Source organism: Pantherophis guttatus, chromosome 2 (genome assembly GCF_059756535.1).
Source record: "Pantherophis guttatus breed Tessera chromosome 2, ASM5975653v1, whole genome shotgun sequence".
Taxonomy (NCBI): domain Eukaryota; kingdom Metazoa; phylum Chordata; class Lepidosauria; order Squamata; family Colubridae; genus Pantherophis; species Pantherophis guttatus.
Genome location: NC_142064.1, coordinates 247,487,786 through 247,506,836, shown reverse-complemented (window position 1 = coordinate 247,506,836; position 19,051 = coordinate 247,487,786). Strand labels below are relative to the sequence as shown.

Here is a 19,051-nt window from a genome sequence, read left to right as displayed (position 1 = left end):
TACTTGCATTTGCATGCTTTTGAACTGCTAGATTGGCAGGAGCTGGGGAAAGAACAGGAGCTCATCCCGTCATGTGGTACTTGAATCTCGAACTTCCAATCTTTTGGTCGATAAGCCCAGTGTCTTAACTGCTAGGTCACTATAACCCTATAGCATAATACACTGGTGCCCCAAAGGTGCTTTTTTTCAAGAGGCAACTGGATTTTCTGGTTTTTCTTTGAAGATGTTTCGCTTCTCATCCAAGAAGCTTCTTCAGCTTCTGTCTTCAAAGAAAAACCAGAAAGTCCAGTTCCCTCTTGGAAAAAAAAAGCACTTTTGGGACAACCATGACCTTCATGACTGAGAATCTGCCCAGACAATACACTGGTGTGTATTTTCAGGGGTCTAGTGGTCTTCCAGAGGACCACTGGACATGAATCAAAAAGGTTATGTGTCATGCATCGGATTCTCTAGTACCACTGGAGGTGGAATGGGTTGGTTTGTAGGGAAGAATGGCTAGTGAGTCATTTGCCCTACTTTCCTTCCCCTCAACAAATCTATGATTCTACAGATCATCTGCATGGAATCAGATTACATATGGCTAAAGATGAAATTCTTCCCTTTTCTTGTCATTCTTCCAAACACCAAAGGTCAGTAAAGTGCTGCATGTCTAGATTTCTGAATTTGGGAGGTGATGGTGAGGTGAGCAAGAATTTCTTACTGGAGTTTGGTAGTTGTGTTAAAGAGAGAGTCCTTTTCCTTGACATCAATACCTTCTAGTTAGCTAATCCTAGAATTTAAGAAAGAAACTGTCAGAGATAAGAGTTCTCCAAGTGAGCCTTGATAGTACAGTGGTTTAGTGCACCCTGTTATTAACACAGCTGCCTGCAATTTCTGCTGGTTCGAATCTTACCAGGCTCTAGGTTGACTCAGCCTTCCATCCTTTCTAAGGTAGGTGAAATGAGGACCCAGTTTGTGGGGGCAATAAGCTGACTTTGTATAAAATATACAAAAGAATGAAGGCTATTGCTTAACGCATTGTAAGCCGCCCTGAGTCTCTGGAGAAGGCATATAAATCAAATTAAAAAAAAAAAAAGTGCTTAAAAATGCAAAAGTAACCACTGGAGAAAAATAACTTTTCAGTTGCGATCTGTAATGGTTGTGGTATGTTTGGACCCTTACTACAAAACTAGAAGAAATTAATCACTTCCCTATTGTTGCTAACATTGTGCTCAATTCAAAGAAAACGCCAGCATTTTATACATTTGTCTGAAGAAAAAGCTAGAAGATTGGAGCAATGAGTAGCCACATCTCAGGTGATGAGAGAAGAAGGAAGTTTATCTAATCAAACAAAGCAGGTTTTTGAGGAAGACCATCAAAAAGAGGCAATGCCAATGAGTAAGAATGTCCATAAGCAGATTTAGAAGCTATTCTAATTTAAGAACCTGACAGAACAAAAAAGGGTTTGAGACTTCAGGGAAAGAAGAGCATGGAAAATAGACACAATATGTCAACTGCTATTACAAAAAGGTAACTTTGATTTAATTATGTATGGAAAGCTGGGTCAATCACAGGAAGGCTCTTAAAAAAAATCATGGTGTATTTACCATCATCTATCCATGGATACAGAAATTAATTCAGTTGCTGGAATTCTTATAAGCCCACTCTTATCTTCTTAATAATATTGCTAAACAGATGCTATGAGAGTTATGTTTGGAAAGAACTAATTTTGGTTTTAGGCAGCTGCCAACAAGCTTTCTACACAGCAAAAACTGAGGTCCAGCCAGTACTAAAGCCCACTGAACATGCTGCTGTCTTCAGCAATGCACTGTAAATTTATCCTCCCCAGTTATCATCAGATTAAATTAAAAAAAATCGTAGAACAATTTAACACTAATTTGGAAAAATTCTTGCAGCAAAGATAAATAAAGGACAAGGATTTTCTTAATTTTGAAGTCTTTGTACAAAGTGCTTTTTGTTCCTAAAGCCAGGTTTTCCTTGGGCTAGCTTTTTAAAAGGGTTTTCTAATAGCCATAGAAATTGTTTTGTCAAGAGATTATTTGAAGATCTGTCTCTTAGGTAATCTAGAAAAGGGGACACAATGCCCTTGCCCTATGGAAGAAAGCCTGAGTTATGAGAGTGTCCCACAGGTAGATATTCCACTTTAGCCTGTGCTTAAGAAAACAATCTCTTTAGTTAAGAAATCAGCTTCAGTTCAGATAAGATGGGAAAAAATTCAATGTTTTTCAATTTTTGCCTCTTTTCTAAGGGGAGCATTACTGAATTCTTGAAACTACTTTCAAGACATAGGAGTACAAAACAGATAGTAAAGCACTGTTGTAGGTTCAACACAGCCACTTCTGAATTCCAGGACTTGCGATGATAAATGCTTTCCAATTTATTTGTTTCCAGTCTGTGGACACTGCTGTTTTTTGTGGTTACTAAAAAATGAATTCACTGGTCCAAATACACTCAACTGCTGAGCCACATATCAGCAATCATTTCCATTCCTCAGGTTTCTACTTATGCGTGAGTATAAGTGTGGTCAAGGCTGGAAATACATATTTCTTTTTAAGATGGAGAAACTGGCAGTAAAATTTAAGAGCATACAAAAGAAAAGTTACACTGACTGGTTCTTCCCATATTCTCAACACATCGGTTTGGCCTGAGCTGTAAACAGCAACTTACCTTGGGTTGGACTGAGAAAGAGGGTTCATTTCTTTCTGATAGTGACCTCCTTGATTAACAGGCTGTGAAAGATACAAGAAATAAGGAGTCAAACAATGATTTGGCTTGTGTTCTTTCAATGTACATAAATCTGAACTGTAATTAGCTGTTTACAAAGTACGGTAGTATATTATGTATATTTAATTCTTACAAAAAGTAAAAATAAATTACTTTCTTAGTTCCAAAAATTCCCCAAAGAGATTGGTAGAAATATGGTAGGATAGCAAGGTGCCCATCTGTATAATATAAATTCACATTGTCAGTTAAGGTAATATATTTTTATATTGAATGAAACTGTGACACGAGGTTGTGATGGGTAAGCATCTCCTTGCATACAGGTTTCACTCTCCAAAACCTCAGAAATACTTCAAATCAGTTCAATGTTCAATTGTCCTTCACGCAGCTGATTCAGAAATAACTGATCAACATGAGAGCATAAAAATATCACTCAAACAGCACTTACCACCTTCTATGCTTTGTTTAGTGAGTTGTAATAAATAATAGTGCTGAGTACACTTGTTAAAAGGATTTAAATGCCATGCCATTATGCTTCATGTCCCAAATTTAACAGAACAATGAATGGTGGAAGATAGCATTTCCCCCATAGAGGTTTAGCATCACTCTGGCTGAACCTCTGTGGGAAAGGAGGAGAGCCCCAGGGAGAAAATTCCTAGCATATCCCAGAAATGTACTCCTGAGCTTCCAGCTGTATGTTTAGACCAGCAAAATACTTAAAAAACATGACAGCATCCAAGCTGAGAAGGCTTTAACACTGGCCTGATTTAATGGTCGGCCATTTTGAAAAGCAGATACAAAACAATTTTATTTGCTGCTTGATTATGTCTATTGTGTTACAGGCACCACAGAATCATTTGCCCACATTTTTACTGTACTTCTGATATTATATCAATATTAGAATCTGTTTTATTTCCCCATACCTGGTAAAAGTAGTTTTCTCTGTCACTCTAACCTCTGATTTCTATATATAAATTCTGCTTTCTGATCAAACAGGCTTTAAGCTCCTGGATGTTGCCATATTTTCTTATGCTGCTAGTAAGCAAAGATTAAAGCTGATCAATCTTCATCCCTTAATTTAAAATAGCTGGCCTAACTTTTGAACACTATTAAATATGTATACAGATAGCTGTCACATCACTCTGTTTTACTTTAATCCACTCCTGTCTTAGATTTTTAGCTTTTTGCCTTGTTGTTGTTAGTTGCAATGTCATGTCCAACCCATTGCGACCCCATGGACAACATTCCTCCAGGCCTTCCTGTCCTGTACCATCCTCTGGAGTCCATTTAAGCTCATGTCAACTGTTTCGGTGACTCCATCCAGCCACCTTGTTCTCTGTTGTCCCTTTCTTCTTTTGCCCTCCATCTTTCCCAGCATTAGGCTCTTCTCCAGTGAGTCCTTCCTTCTCATTAGGTGGCCCTTAATTTCAGACAAAAAATATTCAGGGTTTTTTGGGTGGGGTGGGGTAGGGAGGAGGGCCTAGAAACACAGTTTCCCAAAAAATTATTTATTTTGGTAAAATAATGACAGAAATATTTTGTATTATTCTTTTAGTTTGTGTTTTATGTTTGGTCCTCCTCTTTTACTTTTAAAGAGTATGCTCTTTGTTTCATTCGATACTGGTCTTTGACCAAGATTTAAGTATTAAAAAAAAATCCTACCCTGAAGAAAATGGCTTATCTCCAATGTGTTTGGAACATCACTGTTTTGTATGTGGAAAATCAGACTTGAAATGCTTCTAGATGCACCACAGCTGGAAATAAATTGATTAGCTCCTGAACGTGTAAGGAGATTACCTCATTCTCTTCTTTCCTCAATTCCCTTCCTTCTTTGCAAATTCCAGGGTTGGATTTGATGCAAAACAGTCACTTTAAAAAAGTGTATTATACTTGACAGCTAAGCAGAATAATATGTAATTCTCAAAGCTGTTATATCTTTTGGAGCATCTGCTAAACAATTTATATTTCAGTAATATTTCCTGACACACCTAGTTACTACATTTCATTTTTTGGTAAACTATTTTTGACTGCAGAGTACAGCTTTAGTGCATTGTTGTTATTAATGTATGTAAGCATCTGCCCCTGCTTGCTTGCCTATAGGAATTCTGAGCCTTTGTAGCTTGAGAGAAAATCCCTTTCCTCCATCCAATTTTATTAAAGCTACAACAAAACTAGAAGGACATTGGATAATCATGCCACAGTAGCATATGGTTGAAGCCAGGCTAGTACAGGAGGAAGGTCAAAGTAACTCTGTACATAAATATGAATATTTATATCAAAAATATACAAAGCGTACATTCTAAACAAGAAAGATAAATGATAGACAAAGAACAGCCTTCTGGTGGTGCTGTTGCCATAGATTAGACCTAGGGATAAAGAGGTTATCTCAACTTCAGCCAACATCTAGAACAAAAGCATTGCTTTCTAGTTGTCTATAATCTACAAAGCAAAAATTAGCAAAGCTCTGATGAATAAGTAAGATTGGAAGAAAGTAGGATTAATTGGAACAAGTCTAGATTGTATCATTTCTCACAAGAAACGTTATGTATAAATACACCTTTCTCCCTCAAAATGAGGGAAACTAAAATTAAGCATCCGTTTTTCAAAAATACAAGCCTTAGAATATTAACATCGCAGAATATTGAAAGAAGAAACAAAGTTGGTCACAGAAGTTTTGTTTCACTCGCTATAGAAATGTTCTTATGCAGGGCCTAATTTTTATCAGCCCTGGAGCTGTAAATGGTAACATACTTCTGGAAATCTAAAGCAGATCAAGTGAATACATGCCTTGTTTAATGTCAAATTCAACTTCTAATGACAGAGTGGAAGAACTTGACATATATATATATTCCTATAGGAGAAAATATACCATAACCTAGTTTAAGAGACCTTCAGACACATAAAGGAATTCTTAATTTACAGTATAACAGATATCACACTCTGAAGGACTGTATAAATACTCACGCTCTCTCTAACTGGTCATTGGAGAAGACAGTGGTAATGTATTACAATGTATTACGATAATTCAATTTAAATATGTTGTTTAAGGTTTCATGAGAACCTCACATATTTTTTAAATTGATCAATGGTTTGAACATCATGTATTTGGGGCATTTATAATATGTACACTCCCAGAGGAACCATCTATTGTGCTTAGGAAACATAATTGGCTTTTTAAAAATAATCAGGAGAATCTAACAATCACAGAAAACACAGAAATAACCAAAAACTCCATGAAAACTCCATTAGAAATTTGAATATGGTCAGTGCTGCAATAAAAGCCTTCTTCCTGTCTCTGTATTCATAATTGGGAGGAATTCTGAGTCAGCAGCACCATTCTCTGAAAACAGCCCTATTGTATAAATTGACAACAACAACCATTTTAGCCTAGCTACTCTGAAGAAGAATAAAGGGAGACAAGCAAGTCCTCAGATGTGGCAGATGACTTTCACCACACAGCAGATGACTTTTTCACTAGACAAACAGCTGACACAGACTGGAAGGACAGTTTTTTTTTAATAGATTAACAGAGTTGGAAGAGACCTTGTAGATCATCTAGTCCAACCCCCGCCCAAGCAGGAGACCTTACATCATTTCTGACAAATGGCAGTCCAATCTCTTCTTGAAAGACTCCAGTAATGAAACTCCCACAACGTCCGAAGGCAAAGCTGTTCCATTGGTTGATTGTTCTCACTGTCAGAAAATTTATCCTGGATTCTAGGTTGAATCCCTCCTTGATCAGTTTCCATCCATTATTCCTTGTCTGGCCTTCAGGTGCCTTGGAAAATAGCTTGACCCCTTCCTCTCTGTGGCAGCCCCTCAAATATTGGAACACTGCTCTCATGTGTCCCCTGGTCCTTCTCTTCAGTAGACTAGCCATGCCCAGTTCCTGTAACCGTTCTTCATATGTTTTAGTCTCCAGTCCCCTAATAATCTTGGTTGCTCTTCTCTGCACTTTTTCTAGAGTCTCAATATCTTTTTTATAGTGTAGTGACCAAAACTGGATGCCGTATTCTAGGTGTGGTCTTACTAAGGCTGTATAGAGTGCTTAAGGGAGCCTGACTCTCAGTTGGGCTTTTTCCAATAGTCTTGAAAACAAATCAAGAATTTCAATTGCCAAGAATATCAACTTGACATTGCCTAGAACTTATATTTTTTTTCTTAGCTACAGGAAAGCACCTCAAAAGTATATACTGTAAAGATCAGTATATACTTATAGAGCCAAAATCTACTGAGTAATTTCCTCAACAGAAATAATTCATTGTCTGAAAACATTTATTTTTAAATATTGATTTCAAACTATAAACTGGGGAATGGGGACTCTAATGAACAAAGATTTCTTCACAGGTTCAGATTTTCAAACAAGAGAAGCAACTAGAAAAGATTGTTGCCCAGCTACTTTTGATAATGCTTTTTAATGACTCATTGCATTTCAGAATAAATAAACAAAAGAGATATGTTAGTTAGGCTGCAGTTTCTATAGCAAATATAAAAATGGTATAAAAATGGTATGATTGAAAAAGCCGAGAGCCAGTTTGGTGTAATGGTTAAGGCACCATGCTAGAAACCAGGAGACTATGAGTTCTAGCTCTGCCTTAGCTGTGAAGCCAGATGGGTGACCTTGGGCCAATCTCTTTTTCTCATCTCCTGGAAGGAGGCCATGGCAAACCCCTTCTGAAAAACCTTGCCAAGAATACTGCAGGGACTTGTCCAGACAGTGACCGAGAATTGGACAGGAATGAACTAAAGAAAAAACAATGAAGATTGTTGCAATAATCTATTATTTCTCCCGTCTTCATTTTTTGTAATTAATCTCTTATTTGTATTTTCCCCCCTCATCGATTTCTTTTATCCAACTATACATCCTTTTCATCCTTCTGATTAGCATACTTGCACACAGTCCCTATGGCACTCTGTGTCACAATTCTTTTAGTCTGTTCCAGGCACCTTCTATACATCACATCTAGTTTATATTCATTTTGCTGCAGGATTAATATATCTTTTAATATTCTTCCATACATGACTCATATTTTCTCTTCCTGCAATTATTCTACCATCCTTCTCAATTTTCCTCACTTCTTATCTTTACTTTTGCATGGATTTTTTGCCAAGAACCCCTCTGGACACTATCAGAATATCCTTATATCTTTCACCAATTCTCTAAATCTTTCACCATAAGCAATGAAATCAATCAAACTTTTAGACTGATATTAATCCCTTTGCCGTATATATATCTTTCATTAGACATGCTTAAACAATATAATTGGGGGGAAAACAACAGATTTTTCTCCAAGCAAACAATCGTCATTGCCACTGATTCAAGTCTTCAAATTCTCTATACTTTCTTGAATAGTTTCCATTCTTCCATTCATGTTACCCGTTTTACTAATTTTTCTCCCAAATCCCATTTATTCAGAATATCAACAGTGAGATGGACAGCATATAACTTTAATAAAAATAAATAAATAATCTCCCCTCCCCCCAAACTCAGCATTCACACAGCAACTGAATAGGAGTTCTATGGATGCCTAGTTTCAAATTCACCCATAATAGACAATTCACACAGTACTTTCTGATCTATATCAGATTCTTGGTTCATGTTCTATAATCACTTATGTCTATGGAGATTCTCAGTCATCCAGCTCATGGTTGTCCCAAAGGTGCTTTTTTCAAGAGGAAACTGGACTTCTGGTTTTTCTTTGAAGACATTTCACTTGTCATCCAAGAAGTTTCTTCAGTTCTGACTGAATGGTGGGAAATGGAAGGATTTATGCTCCTTGCAGACAGCTGGTCATTTGCATTTGACCCGCTAAAAGAATGCAAATAATCAGCTGTCTGCAAGGAGTATAAATCCTTGCATTTCCCACCATCCAATCAGAGCTGAAGAAGCTTCTTAGATGAGAAGCGAAATGTCTTCAAAGAAAAACCAGAAAGTCCAGTTGCCTCTTGAAAAAAGCACCTATAATCGGGTTACTTTGCTGATTTGAAGATCTGGAATCTTCACTAGAAGGTGAATACTTCCCTTTAGTTCTGAGAATGTTCCCCCTAATCCCCCATGCAGATTGGACAAAATGAATGCCCTTCCAATATTCACAATATTTCCAATAGCGGTATTGTAATATTCGAGGGATATCACAGAGAAGAGAGAGTCAACGTATTCTCCAAAGCACCTGAGGGCAAGACAAAAAGTAACGGATGGAAGCTTATCGAAGAGAGATCCAACCTAGAATTAAGAGGAAATTTCTTGTCAGTGAGAACAATTAATCAGTGGAACAGCTTGCCTTCAGAAGTTGTGGGGTGCTCCATCACTAGAGGTTTGGACAGAAGAAGAGATTGAACAGCCATTTGTCTGGAATTGTATAGGGCAGTGTTGGCAAACCTTTTTGGCATCGAATTCCTCTTCTGGGTTTGGCACGCATGCACGCGCTGGAATCCGGAAGCTCAGCTTCCTGGTGCACACATGCGTGCCAGGGAGTTGCTCTTCTGGTTTCCGGTGCTCCTGCGCGCACGAAGATCAGCTGGCATGCTGGAACCCAGAAGAGCAACGGGCGACGGCTGGCGTGCCTGGAGAGATGGCTCTGTGTACTACTTCCGGCACGCATGCCATAGGTTCGTCCTCACTGGTATGGGGTATCCTACTTGAGCAGGGGCTTGGACTAGAAGATTTCCAAGACCTCTTCCAACTCTGTTGTTCTGTAATTCTGCCCTGATATGATGGAATGAAAAGAGTGCTGAAGTGTTGGTTCTGAGCGTTTGAATCTCTACCCATTTCAGGAATGTGCTCATAATTACCAGGAGAAGGATCCAATGAGGTGTATATAGGATGATATAAGCAAATAAATGTTTAAGCCACATCCAAGAGAAAATGTTTAGGAAACATCAGGAATGGTTTGATTAAGAGTATGAGGAGCTCAAAAGGAAATTTAAAATTATATAGAACCAGGGCTGTATAACATCTTAGCTTACGTAGGTAAAACCTCAAAGGAACCCCGGGGCTTTACACCAGGAATTATTGAATTTTTGAAAAAACAACAACAAAAGTCTGTCTTGGAGGAGAAGAATAAACCCCTATAGGAAAATGTTACCATTGTTTGTTCAGCCACCCAAGGAAAGCCATTCTTCCCCAATGGTCTTGGTAGAACCCCAAAGAATCCAGATAAATCAGCTTTTTATAGAAGCATGGGAACAGCATTTTAGAGCTTTATGTGCAGATTCCAACATAAAACTGAACAAAGATGATCATCATTTTCTCATTCTGAAGTCACTGGGTAGTGATTTTTGTCCTAGCTGAAATAATTAAAATGACCTTAGCTTGATGGATACATCTTTGTTCACCTTCATCAATCCAATAGGACATATTGTCATGGAATGGGGATAATAAAAGAGATCTGACTAATTATAGACCTACCAGCCTTTGGAGTATAATAAGCAAACGATGTGCTAAACACTTAAACTGAAGGCTCCAAGACTAGCTAGATCTTAAAGGTGTAACAGGAGACAAACAAGTGAGATTTAAAGAGGCCTCAGTGTCTAGTGATATTCTTGTACCACTTAATGAACAACCAGAACCATAAAGTGAAGTCTGCCAAAGGCTTTCCTTGATTTAACATTTGCTTTATATTCACAATGATATTGTGAAAAAAGTTTTTTAAAAATACATTCATTATAAGAGTCTTCTTTTCTGGATTCAGAAGCTGTACTTCCATGCCTCTTTAAAATGAAATGCAATCCAGAACTGTTGCTCTAAGAAATGGTAAATATATGGAGAGAAGTGAGGCAAGGATGTATTTTGACCCTATGTTGTTTAAATTTTACATTAACTCCATATACATATAAAAAAAAAGCTAAACAAGATTTTCATGCTCCCCAAATTGTAAGATGTAATAAATATTCTCCTACTTTTGCTCACAGACGATGCAACCAGAGATCATCTTGTATATGCTCACTGTGCTCAGGAGAACAATAAGACCTATAATTCTGCACTTTAAGAAGAACAAGCTGGTTACAAATTAAGTAGATTAGATTAGATTAGGGTAGGGTAGGGTAGGGTAGAGCACGGTAGGTAGAATAGAATAGGTCCATCTTTTTAAATATCTTACTGCAGTGTATTATTCCATGAAGATTTGAAAAACACATGATGAATATGTTACCCAGTTGGCATAAACATCTTCACTGGATACTAGAAGTTTCTTTTATTTATCTTTTTTTATTTAATGAAAAGACATTTAATGGCAGCAGCTTTAATGTTTTTTAATGCCAAACTTTGGCTCCAAATATTATATGGTGCCCATGTGGGAATTTAGACAAAGAAGAGCTAGTGCAAACCAAGTTCTTAAAGTCCATTCTTTCTGCCCCTAAGGGCATATCTAATACATCATTCAGGTTTAAGATTAGGATGCCTAGCATTCAAGTGAGCCTTGGAAGCAGATAAAGTTACTGGTTTAAGACCAGTTTTCCCAAGAGGTTTATTACTCTTAGTTCCAGCAGATGATCAACTATTGAGTTTGAAAACAACAAATGAACTAAAATAAATGTCATGTAGACTTTTGGTAGAGTTCTGTACATCTACTGGATATTCTAAATTTATGTAAGCTGAGTGTTCTTGCCCGTGTGAGTCTGGGAGAGTGAAATAATACAATACTTTATACAAAGTATAAAATGTGTTATTATACAATACTTTGAACAGGGATGTCTATGTCCTTTCTGCACCAATACACAGGCAGAAGAATGAGTTATAATTTCCAACCTGAAACATTCTCAAATATATTACATATCAAATGATCTAAGCCCCAGAGCTCACTGTAACAGCATTGCCAAAAAGCCATTAAGAGTTGTTAATCTAATTTTGCGAAGCTTCTTCTCTGGTAACATCAAACTGCAAACTAGGGCATACAAAACCTTTGCCAGACCAATTCTCGAATACAGCTCATCTGCCTGGAATCCAAACTATATATCGGACATTAATACAATTGAGCGGGTCCAGTAGTATTTCACGAGAAGAGTACTCCACTCCTCTGCTCACAATAGAATACCTTATGCCACCAGGCTTGAAATTTTGGGCTTGGACAACCTGGAACTACGCCGCCTACAGTCTGACTTAAGTATAGCACACAAAATTGTCTGCTACAACTTCCTACCTGTCAATGACTACTTCAGCTTCAACCACAATAATTCACAGGCAAAAAATAGATACAAACTCAAGGTAAACCACTGTAAACGTGATTGTAGAAAATACGACTTCAGCAACAGAGTGGTCAATGCCTGGAATGCTCTACCCGACTCCGTTGTTACATCCTCAAACCCCCATAGCTTCAACCTTAAACTTTCTACCGTGGACCTCACCCTATTCCTAAGAGGTCCGTAAGGGGGTGTGCATAAGCGCACCAGCGTGTCTGCTATCCCTGTCCCACTGTCCCATTTATTTGTACTCATTATCTGTGCTCATGTCCATGTTTATACTTATACCTGTTACCTCGTACATGTTTGACAAACTAAATAAATAAACTAAATAAATAAAATTTTTAAAAAATAAAATGTGGAGTAGCCAAATTCTATGTATGAACAGTGAAAATAAAATAGCAGGTAATGATGATGCAAACATGAACTGAGCACTGTTTTATCAATGTAGTTTTGTAAACTTGCTGATTGTATATTGTAAATGAAGGTTCTCTCTTTTTTTGTTACACTACTAGATTACTGCTAGTTGTGGTATTTTGGAAACATTATGATTTCAGCTCTGAACTCCCTTTTGAGGCCCTGCATAGTCTGTGCCAAATATTGAGACTGGCTTTTGGAAAAATTTTATGTAGGAATCTGTGGTTCAGCCTTAAAACAAGCAACTGTAGGAAAATGACAGACGACTATTAAATTTGACGGATTTCTAGAGAAAAAATCCTGAACAGATAAAGACATAGAATATAAAATGATCTATAAACTGAAAACTCTAGTGCATTGGAATGAATGGAAAAGAAAATGAACCTTGTCTTGTATTATAGGGCCATATTAAACTTTCAAACAAGCTTAGCATCTTAGATGTTACTGTTTTTCTTTCCTTTCTTACTAACACTTGCTAGAGTGTTCATCCATGTAAATCTACTGCAAGTATGCATCACTTAGCAATTATGGTATTTATATCTTTTCAATCATTGTAATGTAATGCATGCCAAACAATGACAATCTTTTAAATGAGTCTGGTATAACTGGAGACTTGAATAGGGCACAAAAAAGAAGGTACAATTCAAACTTACAGCTGGGAGACATGAATTCCAGGTATTCGTGTCATCACTGCTTGTGCTGATGCTAATATTACAATTGTTGATCTGAGAGGCGCTCAACCCATGTGAAGGTCCATTATGTTCTAATTCTTCATTTTGCTGCCTTTTCATGCTAGCCAACATCTGCATTTCAGACATGGTCATGTTGCTGGGCTGGTAGTCTTTCCAATTGTATTCCTATGGATTACATGAAACAAAACATGGAAATTGTACAGACACATCCGAAGAATTGATTCTGGCGGAGAGGGGCAGCATACAAGTTTAATAAATAAATAAAAATAAAGAGCATACACAGACCAATGGTGGGTTTTTACTGGTTCACCCCGGTTCAGGCGAACCGATAGTGGCAGCGGTGGGAGGCTCCGCCTACCCGCCCAGATGTCATCACGGACACTCTGCGCATGTGCAGAACCTTCTGTGCATGCGCAGAAGTGCCGTGCGCGAGCTAAGCAAGCACATATACGCTCCCAGTTCTGAACCGGTAGCGATGATAAGAGGTCCCCACTACTGACACAGACATAAATATATTTCTATACAGATAGTCCTTGACCTACAACCATTTGTTCACTGACTACAGTACTGAAAAAAGTGACACTTATGACTGTTTTTCACACTTATGACTGTTGCAGTCTCTCCATGGTCATGTGATCAAAACTCAGATCCTTGGCAAATGACACATATTTATGACGGTTGCAGTGTACCAGGGTCATGTACCATGGCACCTTTGACAAGCAAAGTCAATGGGGAAGCCAGATTCATTTAACAACCATGTACTAATTTAACAGCTGTAATGATTCCCTTAACTAGTGTGGCAAGAAAGGTCGTAAAATGGGGCAAAACTTGCTTAATAACTGTCTTGCTTAGGAACAGAAATTTTGAGCTTGATTGTGGTTGTAAGTCAAGGATTACCTGTAATAGGTGAGCATGTATAATTTGAAAGACAAAATATTAATGGATACATTTACTCCAAACTGTGGATAGTAATTTTCTTTGTCTTAACAAAAAGGAAAACTGCAAAAAAAAAAAAAAAAAAGTATAGTTACACTCTGTGTTTCAAAAGCTTAGCTCTCTTCTATAGTTTTATGGAAGTGAAAAAAGCATTAAAAACTGTGATTAGTACTATATAAAAGGAGAGGAAAATTAAAGCTAATTTAAGTAAGCTATCCTATGAACACAGAAAGAATCAGTAATTATAATCCAATGAATTCCACCGAACTACAGCATCTGTTACAAGGTGGATCTACATAATTTTCATACTAATTTCAGTACTTGGTTATTATTTCTATGGGATAGAGAAGAGAGGTCCCGCAGCTTAGATAAAAAAGATGTATTTTATGCATAATGCATAATGCCTGGGTAGGATATGGCTGGAAAAGGCTTCCATCTGAGAGCGTAAAAGAAACCCCCACTAACAGCAGACATTATTGGTTTATATATGCCAGACCCAATGGTTTGACTCAAAAATTATTAATATTCATTAACTGCTGCTAATTTATTTATTTATTAAGCATTCTAATCTGCTTCACTGCAGAGGCTATAGGCTTTGGTTAATGCACAAAGCATTAAAAAGCCCTTTAAAACAAAACAAAACAAAAAACCTTGATAAGCATATGGAAAACTAGATTGCTGGTTGAAATTTTAATCTTTGATCAAAATCCTGCTGGAAGAGGATGATTTTTAATGCTTTCAAACATTTTATAGCTTATGGGCTATCCATTCTCCTGAGATAAAGTGTTCCACAGTTCAAAGGCGGCTATGAGAAAAGTCTGTTGAACACTTACTTCATTTGCAGGTGCCGCTTTCTGCAAGCCTTCCATTGCTGATTGAATGGGATGAGATGGGTTGGGACATTAGTTAGGCAGTCTCCGATCTAATTCTATGTGATATAGGGACTTTATAGCTAATATCCAGCACTCAGAGCTGAGCCCAAAAGACAAGCTAGTGCAGTGACTGCAAAATGTGCCTAACACAACTTAAAATAGATTTCCTGGGTAGGTCTAACTGCTGCCTTCGATACTAGTTGCAGTTTCTGAGTTTGCTTCAAGGATAGCCCCTTTGCTATAGGACAACTGCATGGTGTGATCCACCAATGAGATGCCAAGGTTTCTCAATCCCAGTAGAATAGAATAGAATAGAATAGAATAGAATAGAATAGAATAGAATAAAATAGAATAGAATAGAATTTTTTATTGGCCAAGTGTGATTGGACACACAAGGAATTTGTCTTTGGTGCAGGTGCTCTCAGAGTACATAAAAGAATCATCAAGAATCATAAGGTACAATGCAATGATAGTCATAGGGTACAAATAAGCAATCAGGAAACTATATCAATATAAATCGTAAGGATACAAGCAACAAAGTTACAGTCATACAGTCATAAGTGGAAAGAGATGGGTGATGAGAATGATGAGAAGATTAATAGTAGTTTAGACTTGTGTTGAGGGAATTATTTGTTTAGCAGAATGATGGCATTTGGGAAAAAACTGTTCTTGTGTCTAGTTGTTCTGGTGTGCAGTGCTCTATAGCGTCGTTTTGAGGGTAGGAGTTGTAGGTAACTATGTTACAGTAGGGCTGTAACATGGTGTACTGAACAAAATCTCCTGGCTATGTCCTCCATCTGCTGTTTAAACAGATGTTGTGGCTTCAGGTGGATCCTGAGGTCCCAAATCAACCCCTTCAAGGGTGTGCTCCTTGTCTGGAGTAATCAACGGGCCTAAATGTCTACTCTATGGAGATTCTCAATCATCCAGGTCATGGTTGTCCCAAAGGTGCTTTACAAAAGGCAACTGGACTTCCTTGGATTTTTTTCTTTGAAAATGTTTAGCTTCTCATCGAAAAAGTTTCAGAACTGAAGAAGCTTCTTGGATGAGAAGTGAAACATTTTCAAGGAAAAAAACTAAGAAAGTCCAATTGCCTTTTAAAAAGCACTTTTGAGACATCGGGCCTAAATTTAACAGATGAACAGCATTTCTATCTCGTTACTTTTGTTTATAGCCTTCAGGCAATGGTTCAAGGCTTTCACAGAATTGCTGGTCCAACCTGGGCTGGTGATGTGCAATGAAATATCATCACTATGTTCAACCCTTTCAATAGATGAGCCTTCCCAGATGTTTTTTAAAGATGTAGAATAGCCTGAAGGAACTTTCATTCTCTCTTGCCAAAGAATGGGTGAAGAGGCAAGTTTTCACAGCTCTTCTGAACAAGAACAGAGTGTGGGTCATCTGGATTCTGGGGGGGTGGGGGAAACCAAGATTCTATTATCTAACCCCTTCTTCCCATCTTTAAACTTGGTGAAAGAAACTCTGGAATAAATGTTTCTTCCTTGGTTGGACACTGTTGTTAAGGGCCTGACAATTATTTTAAAGCTGTCTTTCTTTAAGCATGCAACTCTATCGGAAAGACATTTGGGGTGTGTGTGTCTGTGCTTCAAAGCCAGAAGTTATCTGTACAAATGAAGGGGGAAAAAAAAACTTCTTCCAAATTTAATAGTACCACACTAATAGCAGGTAGGTTCTTTACTGTTTATGCTGCTATTTAAATGAGAATATAGCAATTGCTGTTTTGAAACTTTAAAAATGGGCAGTTTCCTTTTAAGAAAATGGTATTTTATCTTCAAAAATATCATTTTTTAAAAGTAGGTGTGTAGTTGGCCATGCTCAGTTTTCAGTGACACGTTTTTGGCACTTCAAATAGATCATTTACAGAAGCTATTTGAATAAAAGCCTTCTTTGTTTCCTCTCCAGCATTACAAAGCAGGCCATTCTGCACATGAATAGCAACACTGTTTGATCTGTATAGATTTAGAGTCAATAATGGGATTGCTTTATATCTTTAAAAAGGAATAGGTTGAATGAAGGGGGAGGGGGGAGGGAAAGAATGGCAAATAATTTAAGAAATTCCCTAAGTGTGCTCTGTTCTTTAGGAAACCAAATGTGAACTCATATGGTGAGCCCTTTTGTTCATAAATAACAACGTGCACTCAACATGTTTAACCACAATATTGAAACTGAAAATAATACAATGGAAATAGCACTTTGGAAAAAATAGAGGAATGTGCCCATTATTGGCTTGGCTGGTATTCCCTCTAATGAACTTTGAAGTGACCAAAAAGTCATTGTGTCATGGATTTGTAAAGCCAAGCAAATAGATTTGACTTTAAAGATCTGCAGATTTCTCTAATGCAGTAATTCTGTTCTAGATTTGCATGAATTCTCTCTCCCCAAAATCTTTAGATCAGATTTTTCCGGAAAAGTGCTCATCTTTACAGAATCTGAACTTCTGATTGTCAGTTTCATAAAACATGGACTCATACTTTGACAAGTTAAATTTGTAATGGTTCATCAGTTCTGATATTACCATATTCCTTCTACTCAAGGCCTTTCATATATTGTTGAGGAGGTAAGACCTGTCAATCAAATTAAGCACTAGGGTATCCGCCTTGTCATGGCCAGGTCTGCTCTCCAAGTTGACATTTTCTCTGTCATAGGAAACATTTTTAAGGCAGGCATTCCACACTATATGTAGATGGGTATAGACAGAAATCTATCATTGTTACCTAAACTCTCAAAGATGCTCAAAGTAAGCTAATCCCACGTTACAGAAGAAAAAAACCTACACCCTTTTTCTGCTACCAAATATATACAGTAATTCAGATCTAAGAATATTACTAGTATATAGTGTGTGGTTTGCTGTTTCACCTCATCTTTTCACAGGAAACAATTCACTTTTAAGCCGAAGGATGGAGAATTTATATTCAGCTAATGCGTAGGGTTGATATGAAAATCAATAATGAATATATGGAAGCAACCTTTATATTTCCAATGTAAAGGAAGGAAGAAAGGAAGGAAGTCAAAAACACAAACCGAATTATTCCAGCTACTGTGGTATTATGCATCAGCCTTATTACTTAGACTAAATCCTATTCCTGAATGAGTATTTGTTCTTTTTTTAAATAATATATCTGTAAAAGATTTTTTAAAAAGTTCCCAGATCTAAACCCTTTTGTGAACATTTTTCTCATTTTGATGGCAACCTCATCTAGCTGACCTCATCTGTATTTGGACTATGAATGTAATTATGTAGGGTTAAGACTTAGTTATGGGGGGGCATGATGGTTCAGCAGTTAAAGACGTTGAGCTTGTCAGCTGGAAAGCTGATAGCCTGGGTTTGAGGTCGGGTGAGCTCCTGTGACCTGCGGCACCTCTTATCCATCTAGGTGTTTGAAAACATGCAAATGTGAGTAGATAAATAGGTACCATTTCAGCGGGAAGGTAACAGCGTTCCATGCACTTCGGCATATAATCATGTTGGTCACATGACCACAGAAGTATCTTTTGGGCAACAATGGCTCCCTTGGTTAGGAAAAGGAGATGTGCACCACTCTCTAGAATTGGACACAATTGGCAGAGAAACCAAAGATGATTAGGGGGCTGGAGCCTAAAACACATAAAGAACTGTTTCTGGAATTGGGTATCTCTAGTTTAATGAAACGAAGGACTAAGGTGACATGATAGCAGTGTTCCAATATATAAGGAGTTGCCACAAAGAAGAGGGAATCAACCTACAGGTACTCTCCAAAGCACTTGAAGGCAAGACAAGAACTATGGATGGAAAATAATCAAGGAGAGAAGCAACCTAGAACTAAGGAGAAATTTCCTGACAGTTGGAACAATTAATCAGTGGAATATCTTGCCTCGAGAAGTTGTGGATGCCCCAACACTGGAAGTTTTTAAGAAGCGACTGGACAATCATTTGTCTGAAATGGTATAGGGTTTCTTACCTGAGCATGGGGTTGGATTTGAAAGCTTCCAAGATTCTTTCCAACTCTGTTGTTCTATTATTCTATTCTGTTACATGTTTAAGACTTGGTTACTACTAGGATAGGTGATAATTAGGTAATTTTGGGGCTGTTGGCTACCCTGGGAAACTAAAAACATTTTGTATTGTTGCTAAGAAAATTATATGGTTATATTCACAAAGTTCCATTTGACAACAAGTTAAAAAAAAAACTATATTGGAAATATAAAGGTTGCTCCTTGGTTCAGTCTTAAAAGTTA

General features: G+C 37.5%; 1 protein-coding gene across 3 annotated transcripts in view; it reads right to left on the bottom strand.

Annotated features, from left to right (window-relative positions):
• The window catches only part of CFAP20DC (CFAP20 domain containing), a 156,700-nt gene that overhangs the window by 41,759 nt on the left and 95,890 nt on the right, over positions 1-19,051 (bottom strand). For all 3 annotated transcript variants that reach the window (XM_034408787.3, XM_087887997.1, XM_034408789.2), the window contains 2 exons: positions 12,969-13,172; positions 2,668-2,729 (listed from right to left, as the gene is read on the bottom strand). In XM_034408787.3, the coding sequence (XP_034264678.1) occupies positions 2,668-2,729; positions 12,969-13,172 (266 nt within the window). The remainder of the gene's footprint in view (positions 1-2,667; positions 2,730-12,968; positions 13,173-19,051) is intronic.